We start from the raw sequence: 25,100 nt of genomic DNA on the forward strand, positions 1-25,100 counted from the left end.
AAAGTTAACCGGAATGGTAATTCACCTTAAATAAAAATGTACAAGAAAAAATGGTCCCTTAACGAAAATGCCACTCAACCTTGGTCCAAATAGCGAAAATTTTTCCATGGTAATTCACACTCGTGCAAAAATAGCATAACAGGAGATTTTTTTTTCTTTTGGTAAGTAGCAAATTGGGAATTTGGTGTTAATGGCCTTTTGGCTGGGGGCAGTAGGGATCTTTACGCGTCCTTGGCTCATTGTCTTTCGAAATATGCCAAAGGCCATCCCTTTCTCATTTTTAAATCAAAATTTCAGGTGTCCTAGATTTTGAGACTCTCTCTGTCTATATCTATATATATGAAGCCCTTCATTTGTTGCTGTGACCACCCAGCCTCGCTTTCTCCGTTCCCAGCCGAAATAAAAGTACTCCCAAGTCTTCTTCATCAGCTTTCTCATCTCCACCTCACCTAACCGTCTTACTCCGTAAGCTCTCTCTCTATCTTTTGTTGTCTACGAGCATTTAATTTTGTTTGGGCCTGTAGATTCATGTCATATTGGATATGTTGTATCTCTGATTTGTTGTTAATGTTTGTATGTTTCGTTGTTGGTCTTATCAATCTGGTTTTTTACTTTCAAGATCGGGAGTTCGGGACTTTGTTGTTTTCCTTGCCTGATTTTCTGTGAAAAGTAAAGAAGATAGGATAACAACTTAGGTTCTGTGTTTGATTCTGGCACACTCTGATAGACAAACACTTTAATTGTTTACTTTTAGCTTTTGAAGTGTACTTTGTGCCACAAAATTTGTCAAAGCTTTAGTCTTTATATGGTTTTAATTGTAAAGATGCATGCTTTGAGCTGAGAATTTGATTCTGCAAAAACCCAAGTTGTATAATGTGACCTATTTGTCTTGGTGTTTGCTGGGTTCTGATGCTTTGTTTGATTGGACAATCCTTTTGGTGTTCATGTGATTAGCTATGGTTTGAATTTTGATGTGCCTTTGTTTGATCATGCAAGGTTAATGCCCATGAAATTAGGTTTTTGGATTTTTCTTACCATGTTCTCTTAATGGTGATTTTAATCCTGAAAAATTTAAATTGTAGTTTGGTGGTTTGCTGATATTTTGGTTATTCAGGCTGTTTTCTTTTTTGCCGTAATTTCTTTGTGAAAAAGCCCAAATGTAAAATGTGACCTATTTCGATTGCTGTTTGCTGGCTTCTGTTGCTTTGGTTGACTGGACAAATCAAATTGGTTTTAATGTGGTTAGCTATGATTATAATTGTTCAGTCATGTTAGCTTAGTGGCCATGATGAATTACAGTTTCAGATATGACCTGATTTTGGATGTTTCCTACCATCCTTTCTGTTAATGGTGATATAATCCCAAATTTGGTTAAAGGCTTTTTCTTTTTTCTTGATTTTTCAAATGTTACTAATTTTATTATTATGCCATGTCATATTTGGTGATAATGTAAAATTTAGAAGTGTAAATGTTATTTGAGTTTATCAATAGTTCAATGATGTTTCTGACCAATACAAGAAATGCAATAGTCAATGATGCCACTTTGTTGAAAATTAAGTTATGTAACTTTATCTTTTAAGTACTAACTAACAGTTTTCTTTTGGGTGGCTTTGTTGTTCAATTTTTATGGGCACCACCAGCATAAACATGGTATAAATATATGGGAGGATCATACAAAATCAACTGTAGTATTAAGAAATTGATTATTTTGTATGAATTCTTGCAAGTTCCAGTGGTAGATTTAGAGTTTTGGTTGGGGATCATGTTGAGTTTAAAACCATTAGTCTTCTCCCTCTCCCCTGCGCTAGTGAAACTTCTAGTTTTATAAAACATCTTATGATATAGTATGGATTAAATCTATATGGTGGTTAAACAAAATGGAGGCTCGAGTGAAGGGCAGAGAGCCATGAGCTTGCTTCTTCTCATAGTGCTCCAGACATCAATTGCCTTGGCGTTTCAGAGTGATGGTTTGGTTCCATTGTTTCATAAATATTGCATTGGCATAAAAGTAAACTTTAGTTGCAAGGACACCTATCTTATTCAGTTGGGCCATTATAGTCATTATCTAAAACTTAACCTTGTTAAATTGTTATTGGACTAGAAAATCTATGCTGTGTATCATGCTTTCCATCAGTGTTATTGCTGGCTCACTATTGAGTCTTTTTGAAAGAGATAAAGCTGATTTTTTATTTTTTATTATTATTTTTTTACTTTTACATTTTGTTCGTTTGCTCTGGTTTATGTGCATCTGTTAATTTGTTGGGATGGTGGTACATGGATTCAGGTCTAAACATGTCAACCATGACAACTGTGAATGTTCCCTCTCAGTGCATGCTCAGAAATGCACCTAAGATGCAATTCAACAGTTCTATCATTAAGTTCTCATCTTCACTTGGATCTGTGAAGAGTGTCTCCAAGTCTTTTGGCTTGAAAGCATCCACCTCTTCCCGAACATCAATGGCAGTATACAAGATTAAGCTGATTGGGCCAGACGGTGAGGAAAACGAGTTTGATGCTCCAGATGACTCTTACATCTTGGATTCAGCTGAGAATGCAGGAGTTGAGCTGCCTTATTCTTGCAGAGCTGGGGCATGCTCCACATGTGCAGGAAAGATGGTAGCAGGTACTGTGGACCAGTCTGATGGTTCCTTCCTTGATGATAACCAAATGAAGGAAGGTTATGTGCTAACCTGCGTCTCGTACCCATCTTCAGACTGCGTGATCCACACTCACAAGGAAAGTGAACTGTATTAGGTGCATTATTGATGAATTGAGTAGTATTATGAAGTCTTGGTTGGTGGTATCTAGGATTTTTATGAATCTCATGTTGTTTTAAGGCTCTCATGGACCTTGTTCTGTTTTATGGTGTTTGTTGTGGAATTCAGTTGCAGTTTAAATTTAGTATTACTGCATCGATTTCAGTATAGGAGTTTAACACATCTAGAGATGAATTTGATAATAATCCTACTAAGGATCATTCCGACTCTGAAGAGAGTTCAGTCCATATAAGACTGTAAGTTGAAACTCAACGTTTAGAGTTTTGGTGACTTCGGTCACCTATGTTGAAGTGTTGAGCTTAATTATTTATAGCAATTTTATAAAACAGTAAAAGTTTGAAGTTCAATACAGTTTTTTATGCTTTAAATGAATGGTTTCACCTTTTATTATTAAAGAACATATATCTTCTGAAGTGAAATCAAATCAAGCAAAAGAACTCTATTTAAATGAAGTTTGAATCTCCGTACAGGTTCCATACTTACATATCCTTGCCTATTTCCGTTTCCGCTTCCTTGTCTATTTCCGTTTCCGCATTCCTCTTTTTTCTACCTTTTGCCGCACTGCTAGATTGCTGAGACTCCACATCTGATAAGCCATTTTCTAATGCCCTTACCAGATTCTCGAAGTAGTTTTTAGTCACGGCAGTCAATCCAGCTAGCTTTGTTTGGTAGTCGTTGAAGTCTTTGGACGGGCCATCTTCCTCGAGGAACGGCTGTAGCTCCTTCTCGGCACATTGATGAAGCCTTTCCAAGCCAGATTCTGCCTCACCCTGCAAGTACTCAAAAAGTTGCTTCTTAGCAGTGTCATGGTCAGGTAGGTAGTACCCATACGCATAAGTCCATTTCAGCACTCTCCTACATTCAACAATCTGTTGCCAAGCCTTCACTAAAAACTGGGCAACACCCTCGCCTATGCCCTGATTCTCTCTCATCTTGTCCATGTTCACAGTCTGCATTTGATGTAAATCCTCAAGAGCTTTCTGCCTCGAGGATTGATTGCTCTGCCAGCGCTCAAAATAATGTGTGTATTTCTCCAAAGAACTCTTAGCCATCTCTCTCCTTCTCTCCTCCTCATCGTAAGCTCCCTCTTTCTTAGCTTTCTGGTAGCTGTTACATGCATAATAACCACCTGTCCTCTCACCATGTTTGGACCACGGACCAAGGCATAGCCAGCAGAAGTGAAACTTACAAGGCGGTGTGCATATCATGTGCATACACCCTTGATTTTTCTCAATCGGTCGCTGGCACTTTGGACATGGCTTAGAGTTGGCCAATATCCAGTTCGTGTTCTCAGCTTCGGAGCTGTTCTTCAAAATCCATTGTTTCACAGTCTTACAGTCCACAGGCCGGTGAGGTTCCTCAGTACAATTCCAGCAAAATGCATATTTGCAGGGGCAACAAACATCATAGTTTCCATCATAACCATCATAACTAATAGCATGTTCGCAACCTGGAGCAGGACACCACTTGGTGTCCTTGCTGGCTTCAATATAAGACCTACGCAGGTAATAAGAGTACTTGCTTTGATGCTCCTCGGAGCAGAATGTCGCAACCATGTCTCCATCGATAGCAACACGACAGGCAGGGTCCGGACATCTCAGCATCAAACACCCCGGACCGTCGGCGGTGGATATACCAATGTAGCTTCCCCAGCACTCACAGCAAAAAAGATGACCACAGCCAGCCGACTTCATCTTCTCACTAGGGCAGGCTTCAAGACAGATCCTACACTTGACTTCTCCCGACTTGTTCCAAGACTCAACAACCATTAGTCTAGATGCAGGTAACAAGCCAACAGCTTCTCGGACTTTATCTTCATTATCAAACCAGGCCTCCTTAACCGAGTCCAAGTTCCAGTTATGGTGGAGAAGTACAAGGGTTGAGGCAGCTCTTGATAGAGAAAGCACAGCAGCTACACTAGTGATGTCATCTTCCTGGTGTTCCTTTAAATCAGACTCGTTCAACACCTTAAAGCTATTCTTAGACGGCTGAGAGAGCTCATCATCATCCTCCATGTCGTAATCGTATTCATCGTAGTCATCTTCGTCCACGGAATCATAGTAGTGCATCTCGTCCTCGGAATCCATAAGAAGACCAAAACATATAAAGAAAGAAAGAAGCTAAGATCCCCCAGATCTTTGTATTTAAAAACCTAGTTGAAGAACTAGTGAAGCACCATTATATAAGCATAGGCGTTTATAGCCGTCCTTGTTAGTCAAGTCTTCTATTTCATATAGGGAAATGAATCCGAAATGAATCCTAATTGATTAAGAATTCCAATCGTGGACGGAATCTTGACCCAAAAAAAAAAAAAAAATCGTGGAACACGAAGACGTGAAAGGAATTAGGAAAGTTTGAGGAGAAGCAAATTGCGAAACCGTTTTTTCTTTAATACAATTAAAAACGCAATTGATTTGGAGATTTATGACGATTCTGAGGAACTAAAATATAGTATAGAATGTATAGTGCTTAAGATGACTTTCGTTACATATCCTTCCTAAAACAAATAACCATTTCTTAAATAAAAGAAAAGAAAAAAAAAATCAAGAATTGTGCTTCGATCCTTTCTTCTAGGGTTTTCTAAGGTTTGTGATTCCACAGTTCTTTTTTTTTCTCCCTCTCTCTCTCTGGTATGGGCAGACTGAAGTTATGTCTGTTGGTTTTTTGTAGTCAACATTGGTAAATTCACAATTGTGGATCTTGCAGTTCCTAGAGACGACATTATCTGCGATATCATGGTCGCGCTTTATCCTCGGTCTTCATTAATCACATGGGCATGTGTCTAATCGATTGTTGGTTGTAGCTCTGCTTCATGAACAAAGAGCTGGTCGGTTTCTGGTTCAATTTAGAACCTAAGAGGTCAAACACAATACTCACCTCTATGGAAAATTCTATTTTGTTAAAACCTAAAAGGTCAAACACACATGATAGTAGGAAGGGTGATGATTTTAGTTTTTTTTTTTTTTTTAAAGGAAGATGACAATGTATTGAGACTAAAGTCACACATGATATCATATCCTTTTTGAAGCCATGATAATAAGAGATATCACGTAGGTGATTAGCATCCTCACCTAACGAGACCAATAAGAACAATTCTTAGGTTCACCCCTAGGGTGAATGAGCAGATTCACACTCTCTTGCGATTAACGCATAATAATTTTATAATTTTCTAATTCAACTATTCATGTTGTATAACGTAATATAAAGATTAGTTCTGTAAAAAATCAATCAAATTGAAGACCTTTTCGTTATTCATTTCTATGAAATACATTGACGATTCATCATAGTAGTAGTAAGTGTTGTTAAAACCATCCATTTGTTTGATTCAATTAGATAATTAAACGATTTTTGATTCGATTGATTTTTTACAGAGATGATCTTTACAGGATAATTTAAGATATAGACCGTTGAATTATAAATTTATTAAGTAAAAATATGTTAATAGACAATGACGATGAATATGCTCATTTACCCTGGGCTGAATCTAAGAATTGTTCAACCAGGTAATAGAAAGACGGAATCCTGAAACTGTAAAATTAATAATAATAATATATTATAATAATAATAATAATTTATGAGAGAAGCAATTGCCTATCTTAATTATGGGCCCGAAGCTAATGAATCCTCTTAGTGCAAGGATAGAGAGTGGTGACTTGATCCCAAATCCTCCTCGTGCAGGGTTTGAACTTTGAAGACAGTAGCTGGAGCCTAAAGTGAAAAATCATCACCCGAATATGTATGGTAATTATTAAATATAATGTGTTAATTATATTTCGGGAGCATGTATGGGCCGGTCATGCTGAAATGGTTGACGCAAGAAGGTATCCTCGTTATCTAGATTCTAGCCCATTAGTTATTGCGCATATGGTGCATATGATTCTAAAGAGTGATTACTTTCCCGTTCTCTCATAAGTTGCATATGAATTATTTTGTCCCGACCTGAAAATAAAAACCCCAATGAACAAAATAAAAACCCTAGAATCTAAAAACGCTCTTTTTATGAAATTTTTGGTTGGCAAATCATTTTTCTCCCTTAGGGTTTTCCGTTAGTCTTCTTCTTCATAAGTAACGCAATCGAAAACTCCTCCAATTAATCCATCATTGGTGTATTAGTGTGGATAATTCCAAAAGGCTCAACACTTGGAGGGTTGAGGCACATGATCCAAATCAAATAAAAAGATGAGGAAGCAAAACGCAAGAATGATCCCCAAGCTTGTTTATGCGCAAAAAACTGGCACTATATGCGGTCTCATTCTTTCGGTTTCATGTAAGTTCTTGATTGTGTTCTTTGATATGCCGTGTATATTATGCTATCGAACTACAACCACCTAGATATATTATTAGGACAACCATATTGTTTATGTCCTTTATTTTAAAAAAAGAAAATTCCAACCAGGGCCGGCCCTGTGAGTTTAGAGGCTCAAGGCGGAAAAAAATTCGAGGCCCCAAAATATTACAAAAGAAAACAATATCCCAATTTCAAAATATCACTTAAATATGACTCGTCTTGCATTTTTAGATGCAAACTTACATAATCAAGTTTTCCAACAATATCGTTTTCAATAGATATCATAGCCAAACCACTCAATCTCTCTTGTGACATAGTAGACCGAAGGTAAGATTTGATCAATTTCAACTTTGAAAAACTTCTTTCTGCAGAGGCAACTGTGACTGGTATAGTTAGCAGAATCCTATAAGCAATCCAAGCATTTGGATAACAGCCATCAACTTCTTTTATATAATTCAACACATCAATAGATCTTTTTGTTTCATTGGGTAAATCTTCACTCAACATTCGTAAGTCATGATGTAGATCATCTTCATTAAGATCAGAAATCTAGCCATGCTTCAATAAATTTGTAAGGTTAGCACAAAAACTCTTCAAACTATCTCTATCTGCATACCTTAACTTGTCCAAATCAAACAAAAGCCCAAAATTATCTTCAAAAGTCTTAAATTGTTCAAACCTGGTTTAGGAAAAAAAAAAAAAAGTTCAATAAACTATATAAACATGTCACACCCAGATCCTTTGTTAACTAGCAAAATAGAAACCTATCAAAATTTCACGACATTTGGAGATCAGTAAGTAGGGCACCACATTTGGACATTTGTTAACATCATGCTCATTAACTGATTATATTAAATTTGAATGAAATTGTGCTAACCTAGTTTTGAATGAAGAAATAGCTTGATCAACTATGTAGAGAAAATAGTTGACTTTAAAGGATTCTACAGCTGATTGTGTCACCGCTTCGCTAGAGCTTTCATCAAATTGTCTCTTTTTGTGAATTGTCTGTTTGTCCATGAATACCGGTTCAATCCCCATCACACTTGCAATCTCTTTAGCTTCAATCAAGGACTCCTCAAATCCAGTTTCTCTAAACTTTTGAAGAAAGGAAAGAAGACGTTCCAATTCTTTGATGGCAGTATCAACATGCATATCTTCAGTTTGCAGAACTTTGCTGACATTGTTAACAGCATGTAACAATTCATACCATATAATCATACCGAACAAGAACTCAAAATTCTGAAGATTATATGTTGCTAAAGTCTCAGCATCACTTTTTGTCTTCGCATCTTCTTTACCATTCACCAAGTGAATCAAAGCCTCTCTTATTTCTGGAGCTTGATACCTAATTGCTTTAACACTCTCCACACGACTTTCCCAACAAGTTTTTGATAATGGCTTAACAGTAAGACTTGTCACATGCTCTGTAAAAACCTACCATCTCTTTGTAGAAGCTGAAAACAAAGAATAGATTCGTTGTATTACACCAAAAAAAGACTCGGCTTTGGGACAACAATAGGCCATATCAGAAAGCACAAGATTTAGAGAATGACAAGCACAAGGTGTGTAAAATGCTTTTGGATTTATTTCAAGTAGTCTACTTTGCACACCTTTGTTTTTTCCTTTCATGTTGGATCCATTGTCATACCCCTGGCCTCTTATTACATTAACATCAAGTCCAAGAGTCTTCAATGCAGTTAGAAGTTCATTAAGCAGTCCAAGACCTGATGTGTCAGCTACCTTTAAGAATTCTAGAAAATATTCTTCAACCACAATAGGAGTAGCCGAAACATTGACACTTCTTAATACAAGAGACATCTGTTCCTCATTACTTGCATCTAGAGTACAGTCAAGTATAACTGAAAAATATTTGGCTTCTTTGATTCTACTAATAATTGAGTTTTTCACCTCACCTGCCAACAATTGAATCATCTCATTTTGAATTTTGTGACTCAAATAATGATATTGAACCTCATGTTTATTAATACGTCGAACATGTTCTTGCATAGTCGAATCAAATTTAGCAAGCAGTTCTATCATCTGTAAGAAAAGGCCATTGTTCTCCTCATATAGCTTTTCACTATCTCCACGAAAAGCTAAATTATTTTTCCCAAGTCTTTTCACAACTGCAAGAATTCTCTCTAATACTTGCTTCCAGTGTTCCTTTTCTTGATTGATTTTGTCACGCCCCGAATTTTGAATACAGTAATTCAAATCTGAAACGCGAAGACACACAAGGAAACACATAGAAAATTTTTCATTTAAATTAAGCAACTGAGCTTACAAATTAAACTGAATGTAAATTCAACATGTAACCACACTCACCAACTCACTACACAACGGAAGACTACAAGTATAAGCGCCCTTCTACACCCACGTGACGGAAAGTCCACCTCAGCTTCGATAACGATAACTCGATATTCTAACCTGCACAATAACCCTACACCATAGAAATAGTGCACCGGGATTGCAAACCACAAACTCAGTAAGCTTTCAAGCCCGTATGAATAAACTCAAGTAAAGTGACTCACGTCACGCATGCTTATAATTCCTCAATTCGTGAGACAATTAAAGCATTAACATTTAATTCCACAACGACATGCTTTCACTATCTCAGTCTAACAAAATCAATATGCAATTATCACAACAAAAACGTCGAGTTCTTACCAATCAATATCATGCTCAATAATTTCAACCTAACTAAAACCCATATGCTCTGTCTCTCAATTCATTTTATCTCTTTTCCCACAAACTCCAATTACACAATTAACTCCAAATGTGTTAAACATTTTACGTCCCCACAATCTAACAGATCACCATTCCTTTGCCTCAACAGAACAACCACGAAATCACACTCACTCCCCTCAACATAAAGCGTTTGCCAAAATCATGGCAACTCAACTCATTTCACGATCGCTACGGATCACAACCCACAACCGTACACACAATAAGAATTAAACAAAATCAGTAATTCCTGCATAGAACTTAGTTCAGGAGATCACATTCAAACAATCAATAAAAATCATAGTAATCCCTGCATAGAAACTTAGTTCAGGAGATCACATTAAACAAACAAAAGAAATCATAGTAATCCCTGCATATAGTTTGGTTCAGGAGATTACATTAAAATCAAACAAATGAAATGAAAAGAAAGTAGATAAAGAAATCACACGATAGAAATGAAAAAGAAATATATATAATAAATCAACCAACTCACGCCAAAATCAAGAATTCACCCTTCAACTCCGCATACACAATCTTACGAATAACACATTTCAATTGTAGCCAGTCACCGCCCAGGGTTATGGCATCCAATATAAACACCTCAATCGTAGCCCGTCATCCACCCAGGATTATGGTGTCCGACTCACTTACTCAATCGTAGCCCGTCATCCACTCAGGATTATAGCGTCCAATATAAACACCTCAATCGTAGCCCGTCATCCACCCAGGATTATGGCATCCGACTTACTTACTCAATCGTAGCACGTCATCCACTCAGGATTATGGCGTCCAATATAAACACCTCAATCATAGCCCGTTATCCACCCAGGATTATGGCATCCGATTCACTTACTCAATCGTAGCCCGTCATCCACTCAGGATTATGGCGTCATCCACCTATGATTATGGCGTCCGATCCCATGCCCTCACACTAGTCACCACACATGTATTCACACAAATCACCACACATGTACTCACACAGATCGTCACATAATATTGTTTCCTCATCTCTCACAACCTCAACAAATTGCAAAACCAATTCCAAATAATATGTTCTAGTCTCCAAGCCATCATCAAAATCGAATCCCACATGCTCAATAATTTCCCCAAATCATGAATCAATCAAGTCATACAAATCGACACCACAATCAATAATGATCCAAGTCTCTCATGGACAATAAATGAAAGGATCACACTTTACTCAATTACGCTTTATCAACATCAACTCAACAATATATGATAATTTATATCTTCAAGAGAAATGCTCGGAATGATAAATCAATCAATCAAATCAATACTTCACCCAATGCCATATATATACGTAGTCAACCACACATGAATGACTACTAATACCAACTATAGTTCACACGTAGTAAAAACCGAAAAATTCATTTTTATATACTTAAAAACTCATTTTCTTAAAATCATTTTTCAAACATAACAATTAAATGTAATTAATGAAATTCCGTTCGTAAATGAACCATGTGAGATTTACTCACCTCAAATCTTGCTGCGTCTTCTTAACAGCTCAAAATACGATTCACAATCGTTCGCCAACTCAAACCGTCAATCACCTAATCAAATAGGGTCTCAACTTAGCACACAATTCATAAAACGCACTTATACGAAGGTCGGATCTTCACCCATGACCACACAAAGTCATCGGGACATGCCTACGATGAATAAATCAAAACTACAAGTCTATCGGACAATCCGATCTTCACAGATCACAAATCGAACTATCGAAATCGTAAAATTCATAACTTAATCATACGATCTCCAAAATTTACATGCTATAAATCGAAATGATCATAACAACATGTAGAACATAAAAATGGGCAGAAACTGCCCTTGGGGTCACCGGAAGTGGCCATAAAAGGCCGTTGGAGTTAGAGGCAGAGCAGCCGCCGACCACCGCCAACGGCATCGTGGTCAGGCTACTCCTCTTCGTTTCATCATTTTGAGCAACTTTCATAACTAGAACGAAGTCAGAAAACAAGTGGAAGTGATCGAAAATTACCAAAACGTTCCGTTTGGCTGAAAAATCGGCAGAAAACGGCAAGGCCTCCGACAAGCATGAAATCGATCACTTCAGGTGCTGTCCTTGTTGGGGATTGATCAAGGGGTTGCGGTGAGTTCAACAAGAAGAACCTCAAGTTTTGGTGGCCCAGAACTCGAGATATTCACTTCGCACTCAAAACGGCCGGAAATGGAAACAAACTTCCCGCCGCCTCTACAAGCCGTGCCACGGCGCAAGGCTGCCACTGGCAGCTGCACAAGGTCGAGGCGAAGATAAGGGAAGAAGTTGTGTGAGGATTGGTGGCCGGAGGAGTGAGAACGACGCCGGAGAAGAAATGCTCTGTTTTCGGCTCGGGGAGAGGAGAGAGAGAGATTAGGGCCAGCTGCCAAAAATGGAAACTGACACTTTTGAAAAATTTCCAAAAATAGTTAGGTATTTATACCGGAAATGGAAACTTTTCCAAACGCGATAACTTCTTCATACAAACTCCGATTCTTGCGTTCCGCATATGCACGAACTAGTATCGATGGGCTCTACGACTTTCGTGAAGGGAGTTTTCCCAAATTCCATATGTTAAAAAAGTCGACTTCGTAACCCCACTAAAATGTGCATTTCGAATAATTGTTAGCCCTAAAATAATTTCACTCCACCCTCGAACCATGAAATCGTACTAACGAACACTTTATTAATTCAAGAAAATTCCAAGACATTAATAATGAATTTCCGGAGTCTTACAGATTTGTTCTTGCAGACTTGCATCAATTGTTAACTTCAATTTCAGCCTTTTGCCAACTCCATCCAACTTGTCATTGAGCCAATGTGATACCTACTTCTTTCATGACTTTTAAGTCGATCAGAAATATTGTGCCAATCATTCACACCTTCATCAGCTAATTGCCCCACAAGATGTTTCTTTGCAAACAATTTACAACAAAAGCAAAAAACTTTATCCAAAGAAACCGAATATACCAACCACTTTCTTTCATGCTTCTCTCCATTTGGTAGTTCTGTGAAGTAATGCTTTGAGGAAAAACATCTGTCACATTTATCTTTTGGACAGATGACATTATTGTCTCTTTTCTGGCCTCTTTCAACCAAGAAATCTGTAATATTTTGGTCTGTCCTATTCCAATTCCCTGGATCATCCATGTCAAAAAGAATTTCCTCAGTTGAATTTGTAGTGTGAACATCTTCATTGATAATGTCATTAATTTCTTCATTCTCTGACTGATTTGACTCTGCAGTGTGAACATCTTCATTGAGAATTTTATTATTTTCCTCATTTTCTGATTGATTTAGCTCTTCTACCTCTTCAATATGATGATCATTCACCACCTGCTCTGGTTCCTCACTTGTATTCTCATTCACAGCTTGACATGCCTCTTCTTTGTTGCTACTAAAATACTTATTAAGAGAACCAACTTGAGTCTCCTCTCTTTCTTTTTTCTTTTCTGCGCCCTGGACTTAAACTTTCTAGTAGGAGCCATGATAACAACTTCAAATCCAACCAACAATTGAATGATTTGAACCCCTAAAGAATATCATACAGTGATATAGAAAGCCTCAGGCATGTAGCAAATTTTCAACAGAGAATGAATGAAACAGAGACGAAAGTTGAAACATGCATAACTCATAACTCTAAAATCCCTAAAAACAAAAGATCAAACAAAATCATTGTTCATTGTTCTGCAACATATTAAATAGCTCACAAGTCCTAAATTTTCAACAAATCATGATTTCATAATTACATGATTCAAACCAAAATTGAGAAGGAATGGAATACAAGTGCATCAAAAACACAAATAGAGAAGGAAAAAACCAAAATTTATTCAAAGCATAAAATAAAACCTTCAAAGATCTTACCTTTTTGCCTTTTTTGAAGATAAAATCAACTCTTCAATCTCTTGAATTTACTTTTTCATCTGATCCTCTCAATCACAATTGGATTTTCGATTTTGTTCTTCAGCCACCGTTGGGAAATTATGAGATGCTCAATCACAATTGAACTTTCATCTTGGATTGAGAAAGAGCTTCAAAAACTTGAACTGAGAAAGAGGAAGATCATCTCCTCTCTGCTGCTTTGCGTCTTAATCTGATGGAAGTATTGAAAATAGAGCTCCATGTTGGCTGTTACGTCTATGAAGACGCAAAGTCATTTAGATTGATTCTTTTCTTTCTTTTTTTTATTATCTGCAGGTCTACATAATAAATTTTTTTGAGGCCCCTGAAATTTGAGGCCCTAGGCCTGGGCCTGCTTCTCCTAGGCTCAGGGCCGGCCCTGATTCCAACCGATATGTGGAGGAAACCCAACACTCCTCAGCGTCCAATGTTATGGGAGTCCATCGTATCGCTGATCAGCGGCTTCATATATCGTGGGAAGGCTTGCCCAGATTCATGGGTGGTTGGTTATTTTCGGTGCCCACAACAGTTTAAATGCAAGAAAGTAATGGAAACCAACCCATCAAATATGGAAACCAACCCAAAGATTTTGTTGCTATGGATTTCGAGAATGGGTCTGGGGTGGGACCGTGGGAGGCAAAAGTATTTTGGGGTTATTTATTCAAATGTTCTTAAAAGACTTTCTTTGGGTGTTGCTAAATGTTCCTAGCAAATATCTTAACACATCTAGTCCTAGAATTTTGTGTTGAACATTCCAAATTTACCCTTTTGAAATATACACCGAGCAAACCCCTAGGAAAAATACACCCAGCAAGCAAACTTTTTCGAGGGAGAGTGCTCCTAGATGAAAAACAAGAAGAAAATGCTGCTTCTTCTCCTAGCAGAACAAAAAGAAGCCATTCTTGTCAAGTGTCCCAACCTTTCTCAAAAGCGATAGGTATATTATGTATATATTGGACCAAAATAATTGGATGAAAGAGGTTGGAGATGGGTTTTTTATATATAGAGGGAAAGGTCTACATTTTTTTTATATGAGGTGTGTGTAATATATATGTATATGTAAATGGCTCAGAGAGAAACTGTGATACTAAACCAAAAAGAGACACAGAAGCCGATGATAAAATGGTTTGGCTACATGGAAGAAGCAATTGCCAGGGTGATAAAAGATCAGCAAAGACACGTCAAATTGGTAGTTAAAAAATCAATTTGCAGTTGCAAAACTAGCTAGTTAAGAAATTAGGCCATCTCCAACCCAAAGGGCTAAAAATAGCCCTGGGGCTAAATTTTTGCCCTGAATTCTGTACTATTCATCAATGTGATATCAACCATCTCCAACCCGTCAAGGCTAAATTATAGCCCTAAAATATATTTTAACATTTTGGATATGTTATATATATATATATGTGTGTGTGTGTGTGTGTGTGTGTTTTTTTTTTTTATCAGCAATTTACCTATAGTAATTGAAATCATTTTTATGATAAAAAATATTTTTCGGTTGTATTTTTTTTTTTTTAAGATAATCAAAAATATCTTTAGCTGGTTTTGAAATGGAATAAAACTAACTTCAAAATGGAATAAAGCTGGTTTCGAAATGAAATAAAGTTGAATTCTGAATGGAATCATATTCTCAATATTTATTTTATTCATGACAAAAGCATTTAAAAAGGAACACAACAAAGTAAGAAAATACAAACACTTGTCAGTGACAACCCTGACAATTATTAAAAACACAAATTGAAAGCTTTGAAAACTCAAGCACATAGCAAAGATCTAATTCATGGTGCTTGACCTCGCAGACTCCAGAGGTGTTGGACAAAATCATCTAGTAAATGTCGGTTGCCAACAGGAGAACATATTATTCTGTATCGAGACATATATTCTGACATTGTAATTCTTCCGGATCTTGGATCCCTTTCCAAATTTTCTCTCGCTTCATCTAAGATGCGGGCTTGAGCTCTTCTAGACCTATTTGGATCTGGTTAGTCATCATCAGACTCGCCATTGTAGTAATCGACATGTTCATCCTCAACAATTATATTATGAAGGATAAAGCATGCATTTCCATCTCTTCATCTTCTTCATCCTCTTCCTCTTCTGCGCGTAACCTTTCTTGCCGCTTATTGAACCAATTAGAACTCATTTCAAAAGTGTTTAAACAAAAAAAAGAAGCTGATGAAAGGTCAGAATAAAGGGAAAATCTCACAAACAGTACCTGACCTATAGGCCACTAATAACTTTCGTACCTCAAGTTCAAAAAATATCAGATTGGTACCTGAACTTCTGACCCTGACCCAATATCAGTACCTAGAAATAGTAAAATCGTTAACGGAGTTAATTTTTGAAGGGTAAATCTGTCATTTCACTGTTCATCATCTCCAAAACTCTCCCCTCTCTCTGCAATACCAGATTTCTTCTTCTTCTTCTTCATACCTCATCACCACTATCAACCAACCTTTCACTTCTTCAATAGCCACCGTCCCATCCACCACCAACTCCTCTCACCTCTCACCTCTCCTTTGGTCGATTTGGGTTTGTGTGTGTGAGGTATGAAGAAGATAATGAAAAATCTGGGTTTGCAGAGAGAGAGGGGAGAGTTTTGGAGATGATGAACAGTGAAATGACAGATTTATCCTTAAAAAATGAACTCCGTTAACGATTTTACTGTTCCCAGATACTAATATTGGATCGGGGTCAGAAGTTCACGTACCAATCTGATATTTTTTGAACTTGATCGAGGTACGAAAGTTATTAGTGGCTTGAAGTTCAGGTACTGTTTGTGAGTTTTTCCCTAGAATAAATGTGAGATTAAGAATAGGGAGAAAATGAAAGATTTAGAATAGAGATATATATATATATATATATATATATATATATATATATATATATGAGGAAGTAGAAGGAAGATGTGAAAAAGAAGGTTGAGGTGATATGTATTTATAGTGTAAAATAAAAAATAAAAAAAACGAATGGTTACATGACGTCATGCACATGTCACGCAGCACTACCACAGGTGGGCCTCCCACAGTTGCTGACGTCATGTACATGTCACGCAGCACTACCACAGATGAGCCTCCCATTTCTGATCCATTTGGCCCTAAGGGCTAAAGGGCTACTTTGAAGGCTATATTTTCCCCTCTCTTTAGCCTTTTTGCCCTCAATTTTAGCACTTTGGCCCTAAGTTGTTTGGGTTGGAGACCAAAAGGGCTAAAAAATAGGCTTTTAGCTCTTTATGTAGTTGGGTTGGAGATGGCCTAATAGAGAATGATGGTGGGTTCAATCAACAATAGCATACAAATCAACCACTACGCAAAACCATGAATATAATTTTCATTCTGTAGCTGCATACCAGAGTAGGAAGAGAGAGAGAGAGACAGAGAGAGAAGAATGAAAGATAGAGGGAGGAAGAAAATGCCGCTGCAGACGAGGGGAAAGATGAGCCGTCAACAACGGTTGATTGAGGAACTCCACGTGTAGTACAATTCTTTTTTGTTTTTTTTTTCTTTGCTTTTGCACATATACAAGGACAAAGTTGGAAAAGTTTGACATAAAATATTATTGTTGGATCTATTTAGAAATATGCTGGGTACAAAGTGGGGTTAATGATGACATTTTTTTAGTTCGTTTGGCATCTACATCACTTAGTGTTCATATATTTCTTCATGTCATGATTTTGTGGATGACTTGGGATTTCAATTAGTATTCTACTGGTATTTTATCTCTGTTTGCCGACCAGTCGTTGGTCTCCGCCAGCCAGTTGTTTGTGTTCATTTCGTGTGATTTTTGTTTCGCCGACCAGTCGTCAGAAATTTCCGACCAGTCAGCAAGTCTTAGGGGTCAGAAGCTCATTGACCAATCGGCAAGTGTCGCCGACCGGTCGTTTCCCCTGTTTTCAGAATTTTTCAATTTCGTGTTTTTGGTTTCTTTTTGTATCTAAACTAATGTTCTTACCTTTGTTTTGAAATGTTATAGGTGTTTATGTTTCACGAATCACCTACACGTAGCCCAAGGATGAACATATTCCACTCCATCATCTCCAAGCACACCAAGTGGAGATAACATATCTATTGATCAAGTTCTTGAAGATATTGGTGAAGAAACTCGGATACCGCAAGAAACTCTTGATCTCATAAAGAAAAATAGACCGGATACCCACAATGGTTGAACCACGCCCCATGAAGGAGTACACTTTGCCAACAATCTCCAATCATCCAAGTTGCATCGTGCTTCCACCATGTGCCATTGCTTTTGACATAAAGCCAGGGACTATTGCAAACTTACCCATTTTCTTTGGCTTGCCAAGTAATGAGCCATACTTGCATCTCCAAGAGTTCAATGAAGTATGCTCAACCGTTCAACTTTTGGGTATTGATGAAGGCAACTTGCATCTTCGGCTCTTTCCCTTTTCATTGAAGGACAAAGCCAAGAAATGGTTGTACAAGTTACCCCCAAGTAGTATCCACACTTGGGAAGAGATGCAAAGGGTATTCCTCAAATTTTATTTCCCTCCTCACAAGTCCAATTCAATGAGGAATGAGTTGATGAACTTTCGAGAGCTACCAAATGAGTCATTCTATGAGACATGTGAGAGATTCAAGGATATAGAAGATGGTGTTCCCAATCATGGCCTCTCTAAGGTAGCGGTTCTAAGTGCCTTCTACACCGGACTTTCACAAGACACAAGGAGGAGAGTTGACAATGCTTGTGGGGGATGTTTCATGAACAAGATCGAAGATGAAGCGATGAAGATCCTAGATGAAATGAGTGAATCTTCTAAACTCTTTGATAGTGCCTCGGATAGAAAGCCAATGATGATGAAGAGTGCACAAGTACCTATGAGGGAGCAAGAGCAAAGGAGAGGCATGTATAATGTTGACATTCCAAGTGTTCAAATGCAACAAGAGTTGAAGCGGATAGAAGGAGATATGCAAAAGAAGCTTGACATGATTCTACAAGCACAAGGAAGACCCCTCAATCAAATGGCATCACCAAGCCAAATTCGGGAGCCTAGTTTGGGAGTCAAAGCCATGGAGCAAGCTTGCTTGATCTGCGAAAGTGTGTATCATAGCACAACAGAGTGTTCACAAAGCGATATGTATCCGGAATTGATAGAGCAATGCAATCTCCTTGACTACCAAACAAAGCTAAAGAATGATCCTTATAGCAACACTTATAATCCCGGGTGGAGGAATCACCCTAATTTTGGTTGGGGTGGGAATCAAAACCGTGAACAAGGTCAAGGTTACCAAAGGCAAAGAGGTGGATATCAAGGTGCAAGTAGCTCACATTTCAACAATCAAGGAGCACACAATGCTTATCATGCTCCTAGACCACCTTATCAAGCACCATCTCAATAACCTCTACCTCTACAACAACCCCAAGTACCAATACAAGAAGCAAGAAAGACACCTACCTTTGAAGAAATGATGGCGGACTTTGTGAACAATCAAGCAAAGCAAGATGAGAAGATCAATGTCATCCAACAAAGTGTGAGCAAGCTTGAGGTACAAATGGGGCAACTAGCCCATGAGTGGAGCCAAAGGAAGCAAGGAGTGTTTTTAAGTCAAGTGGTCAACAATCGGCAACTAGCCCATGAGTGGAGCCAAAGGAAGCAAGGAGTGTTTTTAAGTCAAGTGGTCAACAATCCAAGGCATGAAGCCAAGGCCATCACTATTTTGAGAAATAGAAGGCAAGTTGAGAACAATGTGTACATGCCCACTAATGAAGAAGTTGTAACTCCAAAAGAGCCACCGGGTTTTGAAAGGAGATTAAAGCATGAGCAAGTTGTGTTGGATTACAATGACGGACAAAATGAGGTCTTGAAAAACAACTCAAATTCCAAGGCCAACCATGAGAAAGAAGTGTCCAATGATCATCCAATCGATAGACCATTCCAAAGAGGTATCACTTTCAATCCTTCTTTGAAGATTGTGCAAGAAAAAGAAGTGTCTCTCTCTTACCCTCAAGCTATATGGCAACAAGAGAAAAAACTCAAGAAAGAGAGCCAATTGAGGGAGATGATTGATTTGTTCAAGAAGGTTCATATAAACATTCCACTCCTTGAAACCGTGAAGACAATCCCATCTTATGCTAAGTTCTTGAAGAATATGTGCATGAAGAAGAAAAAGTTCAAAGAGCAAGTGTCTCTTTGTGAAGAAGTGAGTGCTATCATTCAAAGAAAGCTTCCACCAAAGCTCAAAGATCCGGGAAGCTTCACTATTCCAAGCAAGATTGGAGAAACTACTTTTGACAATTGCTTGATGGATCTTGGGGCAAGTATCAATTTAATGCCATGTTCGGCTTTAAAGAAGCTTGGTCTTGAAGGAGCTTTGAAACCAACTTCAATCACTCTCCAATTGGCGGATAGAAGCGTGAGGTATCCTAGAGGAATCTTGGAGAATGTGCTTGTCAATGTTGCAAGGTTTGTGATACCGGTGGATTTTATAGTCCTAGACATGGAGGAAGCCCCCATGGTTGACAGTGAGCTTCCTATCATCTTTGGAAGAGCTTTCATGACCACTGCCGGTGTCAAGATTAATGTAAAGAAAGGCACCATGAGCATGAAGGTTCTTGGAGACAAAATCAAGTTCCAAATCTTTCCTCGCCTTGAAATTCTGGATGACATGAATGAATGCTACTTTTTGGATTACTATGGAGAGGCAAGAGTAAGGGGAGATGAGAAAAATAAGAAATAAGTTTGGGCACCTCTTCCGGTCTTACCATGTTCACAAGGCTTTGAGTCACTCCTCACCCCCATCAAGAAGAAGAAACAAATTGGAGGATTGCTCAAGGGAGCACTTGTTGACATGGGAGCTTGCCTTGGAAGTTCAAAGAAGGTAAACAAGGGAGACGGTTGTCTCAAGAAGCCCCCTTGAGTGAATGAAGAATCAACGGACCGGCAAAATGTCCTTAAAGCAAAGCCCTACTTGGAGGTAGCCAAGCTCATAATGCAAGTGAAGGAGGAGGAAAACCCTTGGAACCATTCTTGAAGAAATGACACCATTAAAGTTTAGCTTGGAAGGCAAGGGCTTAAAGCCTTGCATGTTGGTGACTGTTGGTGAATTGAATGAACTTCATGGTCTACAAGGGGGAGCAATTTCTTACCTTTCTCTTGCTTTATGTACTTCATTGTGTTCAAATTCCGGTCACTTCTTTGTTTTTGTGATAGTTTGCATGCTCCTTCTTACCATGCTTGACTCTTTCATTGCAAAACTTTCAAGAAAACACTTTTTAACATTGAGGACAATGTTAAGTTCAAGTGTGGGGGGAAGGTCTAGTTTAAATTCAATAAATTCAAATTGTTAAAAAAAAAAAAATTGTTTTTAGCTTTTAGTTGTTTATAGTTATTGTGTGTTTTGTTTGTGTTTAGTTCCTTCCAACTCCTATGATGAAACTTGAACCTGATTTGTAAAGGGCTAGAAAGCATGTCTATGTCTTGTGAACTCAATTTTTCAAATAAAGGTTATGAGACTTATGTTTAACTTCATTGTTACCTTTGATTGTCAAGTTGATGCATTGAGATATGGTTGGCATGATGAGATTTGTGAGAACTATTTGCACCACAAATGTGAGTTTTGAGCCTAATGAAAGTGCATCCAATAGCTCTTAGCACTTTATTCTTCATGTGTGATCAATCTTTTGTGAATTGTATCTTTAGAACTTGCTTTATATCTCTCAAAACTTTTGTCAAGCATAAATACATCGCGGAAATGATTGAGGTAATAGGAATTCCACCATGGCCAAACAAGCTCTTGTCCTAAAAAGATGATTATCCTTAGATTGCCAATTTGTGTCTTTTGTTAGCCTTTCATTTCTTTGCACCACAAATGTCATACCTTCTGGCTTAAACACTAGCCTTACCCTTTCCAAGTTTTCTTAGTGAGCAATGTGAGATTGTATATGTCAAGATGCTTCAAGAAACAAAGTTTGGGGGTACTTGAAAAGAAATAAGAGTGGGGGAGTGTATTATGTTTGTTGTGCAGTTGTAATTTGTCTTTACATTTCAAGAAAGTCAAGAAAGAAAGTAAAAAAAAAAAAAAAAAATCCAAAAAGAAAGTTTCTCTAGTTCAATAAATAGTTTTTAGTCTAAAGTTTGGGGGAATGGTTAAGAGAGTGAATCATATGAAGCATCTTAAGGTCTTAAGTTCGTAAAATCTCAATAAGGGAGTTGCTTGCTTAGTTACTTGGAATTTGTGATTTCCTATCCACTTCATTTCTCTAACCCCTTTCCCTAAGCCTCATTACAACCTAATAAAAGTCCTTTTTGATCCAAGGTGGTTTGTGCATGACCCGTGGAGATGAGATTGAAAAGCAAGCATATGGCGGCATTTGCATGAGATTGTTTGAGTGATAGTGTAGCTAACCTTTAAACACTTGTGTGAAAATTAGAGTGAAAATCTAGTGAGTTTATGGTTAGCACGGTTTTGTTGTGCAAGCTTGGTTTTGGTGCATCAAAGTGACAATCATGGCATGACATGCATTCTACTCTAGCATTTGTCCCATAGCTTCATAAACTTTTGAGACATGACTTGATTTTCTAGCCTTGAGCAAATTGTGTTCTTTGAGGATAATGTTGGAAGGATTAGGTTGTGTTAGTTTTGTTATGTTTCGGATTTGTGTTAATGCTTTTGCTTGAGGACAAGCAATATTCAAGTTTGGGGGTATTTGTTGAGTCACAAATTATTTATGCAATTGTGCCCCATAATTATGAAAATTGATTTGTCTTCCATGCTATTTTACCTTTTTTAATCCATTTCCTTTTAATTGTAGAAAACCTTGCATTGAGAATAAAATGACTATTTGAGCCTTGAAATGTGGAGATTTGAAGTTAGGGGAAGAAGACATGCAGATTGGAAGAAAATTGCAAATCGACTTTTTCGGTGAACTTTTCCGGTGACTTTTCCTGCAAACCACCACTCATGGAGGGTCTTTTCTCCAACAAAGGAAGACCATGGTGGTGAGAATCTCCCATCACTTAAAATTCAAATATCTCCCTACACCTTGTCCTTTTATCACCTTGCCAATTTGGGACCATTTGGGGGGACAATGGTGTAAGAGCATCTCTTCCACACTTGGGGACCAAAAATGACAAACCTAGCTGATCAAATAGAGGCCAAAGACCAATTATTCAGCATTCTTGACTACATTCAATCATCTTCATCCTATCCAAGATCCATTTTCTCTCTAGAGAAGACACCACCATTTCCACCACTAAAACCACCATCTCTACCTCTAAAACCTCCATTTCCACCACTACAACCTCCATTTTCCTCCACCACTCAACACCACAACTCATCTTAGAGATCCCAAATTTTACTATTCTTACCAATATCAAGAGCTTGGAGTAAGGAGAAGGAGGTGACTACCACCACATCATGTTCTTGAAGACCCATCTCCACCACCTCTTCCGGCATCATCAATAGTCACCTTTAATCTCTATCTCTTTATGTATTTGATGTTTAATAGAATGTTGGAACTTGTGTATCTAGCTATGTGTGAGTAGTGAACTAGTTGGGGCTAGGGTTTAAAGCCCTAGCCAAACTTGCTTGTATTGATGCTTTTGTTTATAAATTGATGCAAATTCATGTTGTCATTCTCACATGCTAAGTCAATAGTTGAATGCATTACTTAGACCTAATCAATTTGAGTTATGTGTTTGCCATGGCATGAAGTTTTTCCTAGAGATTGATTACCTTTAGGCAAAAAGGGAGCATGAAAGCATAGCATGTGTGCATGTGAGGGTAGTGAGCTAAAATCACCTAGAGATAGGATTGGTTTGCTTGCTTGGTTACCTAAACTCTAAGCTTTATGCATTTAGGGGCAAAGGATTGAGACCTATCCGGTAATTGAATTTGTCTCTAGGTAGTTAGCTCTAGACTTATCCGGTTAGAGTTAATAAAATGAAAGGGGTTTAAGCTTTAGTAGTCCTATCCGGATGCTAAGAGGGTAGTTGGATAATTAGTTTTGCATCATTCATATTCAATTGCTTTAATGCTTGCAAGGGAGGCAAAAGGTGAAACCCGATGCCCTAACTCTCATCCATTTGATAACAACTTGTTTTGTTTAGCTTAGTTTATATTACTTGCTTTCATTGTTTCAATTTGAATATAAACCAATCTCAAAATCAAAATCAAATCTCTACACACCATCTTGCACATACTCACCATGAACTTTGGTTCACTTGTGAGCCTTTGTTTGTGATTGTACATTTGCATATTCTTCTAGTTTTTCCTTAGGTTTTCCCTAGCTAGGAGAGGATTTACCAATCCTCATGGGTTTGACATCCTTACTTAATTCCCTATTCTATAACTTGTATCTCTTGCACTAGGGTGGCTTTAATGCTAACAGGGACCAGCAGTCAATTCCTCCATATTGATAACAAAGATCATGCTGATTTTAGTGGCGGCGGGCAGAACCAGTGTTCCTTTCCACTTTGACTTGTTGGGAAGGGGCACTATAACATGGGGCCATGTTTTGGGCCGGTTATATGGGCCATTTATGAGCCTACCTCTCTTTCCTTATCTCAAAAGATCAGACTTTTTGCCCCTTCCATGGCCACAATTTCTCCTTTCGCAATTAGGTTTGCGATGAGTAACATCATTTGCTTCAAGCAAAAGTGTTGCTTAGGTACCGATGGGCTTGGCTTGATCATTCCTCAACAGGAGCTTGTTGTTCATTTCAGTGAGCAAAAAGATAGTGATCAATTCTGAGAATTAGTAAACTGCCTCTCCTTGTATTGTTTTAGGCAGATGGGCTTGTTCAATATCTTGCTAATCATGTCTTGCTTTAGGCAAGAAAATGATCATTTGATGGTTAAAGTACTCTTCTAGAGCGACCCAAAGAGTCTGTGGATCCTCTTCATCAAATACTCAACTTCGAGCTTTCTCTATATGTTTCTTTATGAACATTATGACACTCGCCTTAAAAGCCTCAGTGACGACATTGTCAATATCGATTGTTGATCTCATCTTCTTTGTAGTCAGATGAATTTTCACATCTTGAGTACACTTTAAATAGTTTCTTCCGGAAACCTCCAAAGCAACAAAGTCAAACATGTTGAGATTTGACATTTCTTACAGGAAAGGAGCAAATAATATTAGTGCTTTGGGTAATATCATCCATAAGCAAGTAATGAGAACTTCAGGTTCTATAACATGGTATGAAAAATCGGATTAGACATGTAAAATCTACTGGTTTTATCATGTGTGGTGAATTTATGAAAGAAACTTCAAGTTTCTTAAATAACATTATCGAAACTACAAGTTTGATTTATGTATGAACTACTGGTTCATTTAGAACTTCTAGTTCATTAGGTACATGCATTTTCTACACATATATTCCGGTGCGAAAATTTAGACAAGTAACACAATAATATTGAATTGAGCAAATTAAAATA

General features: G+C 37.8%; 4 protein-coding genes across 4 annotated transcripts; 2 read left to right on the top strand and 2 right to left on the bottom strand.

The window, feature by feature from the left end:
- Positions 1–309: 309 nt before the first annotated feature.
- On the top strand, positions 310–3,124 carry LOC112166211 (ferredoxin, root R-B1). Its single transcript, XM_024302997.2, has 2 exons — positions 310–465; positions 2,285–3,124. Exon 2 carries the CDS (start codon positions 2,293–2,295, stop codon positions 2,752–2,754), a length of 462 nt encoding a protein of 153 aa, XP_024158765.1. The 5' UTR covers positions 310–465; positions 2,285–2,292; the 3' UTR covers positions 2,755–3,124.
- Positions 3,125–3,256: 132 nt separating this feature from the next.
- Positions 3,257–4,891, bottom strand: LOC112166209 (probable E3 ubiquitin-protein ligase ARI8). The gene has a single exon (XM_024302996.2). The coding sequence runs from the start codon at positions 4,862–4,864 to the stop codon at positions 3,257–3,259; it is 1,608 nt and encodes a 535-aa protein (XP_024158764.1). The 5' UTR covers positions 4,865–4,891.
- Positions 4,892–7,614: 2,723 nt separating this feature from the next.
- LOC112203806 lies at positions 7,615–8,883 on the bottom strand. The gene is made up of 4 exons (XM_024344725.1): positions 8,676–8,883; positions 8,504–8,519; positions 7,943–8,437; positions 7,615–7,744 (listed from the first exon to the last, which is right to left on the bottom strand). Exons 1-4 carry the CDS (start codon positions 8,881–8,883, stop codon positions 7,615–7,617), a joined length of 849 nt encoding a protein of 282 aa, XP_024200493.1.
- An 8,979-nt stretch (positions 8,884–17,862) lies between these two features.
- Positions 17,863–19,062, top strand: LOC112203807. The gene has a single exon (XM_024344726.1). It carries the CDS (start codon positions 17,863–17,865, stop codon positions 19,060–19,062), a length of 1,200 nt encoding a protein of 399 aa, XP_024200494.1.
- The last annotated feature ends 6,038 nt before the right edge of the window (positions 19,063–25,100 follow it).

Source organism: Rosa chinensis, chromosome 5 (assembly GCF_002994745.2).
Source record: "Rosa chinensis cultivar Old Blush chromosome 5, RchiOBHm-V2, whole genome shotgun sequence".
NCBI classification, from domain to species: domain Eukaryota; kingdom Viridiplantae; phylum Streptophyta; class Magnoliopsida; order Rosales; family Rosaceae; genus Rosa; species Rosa chinensis.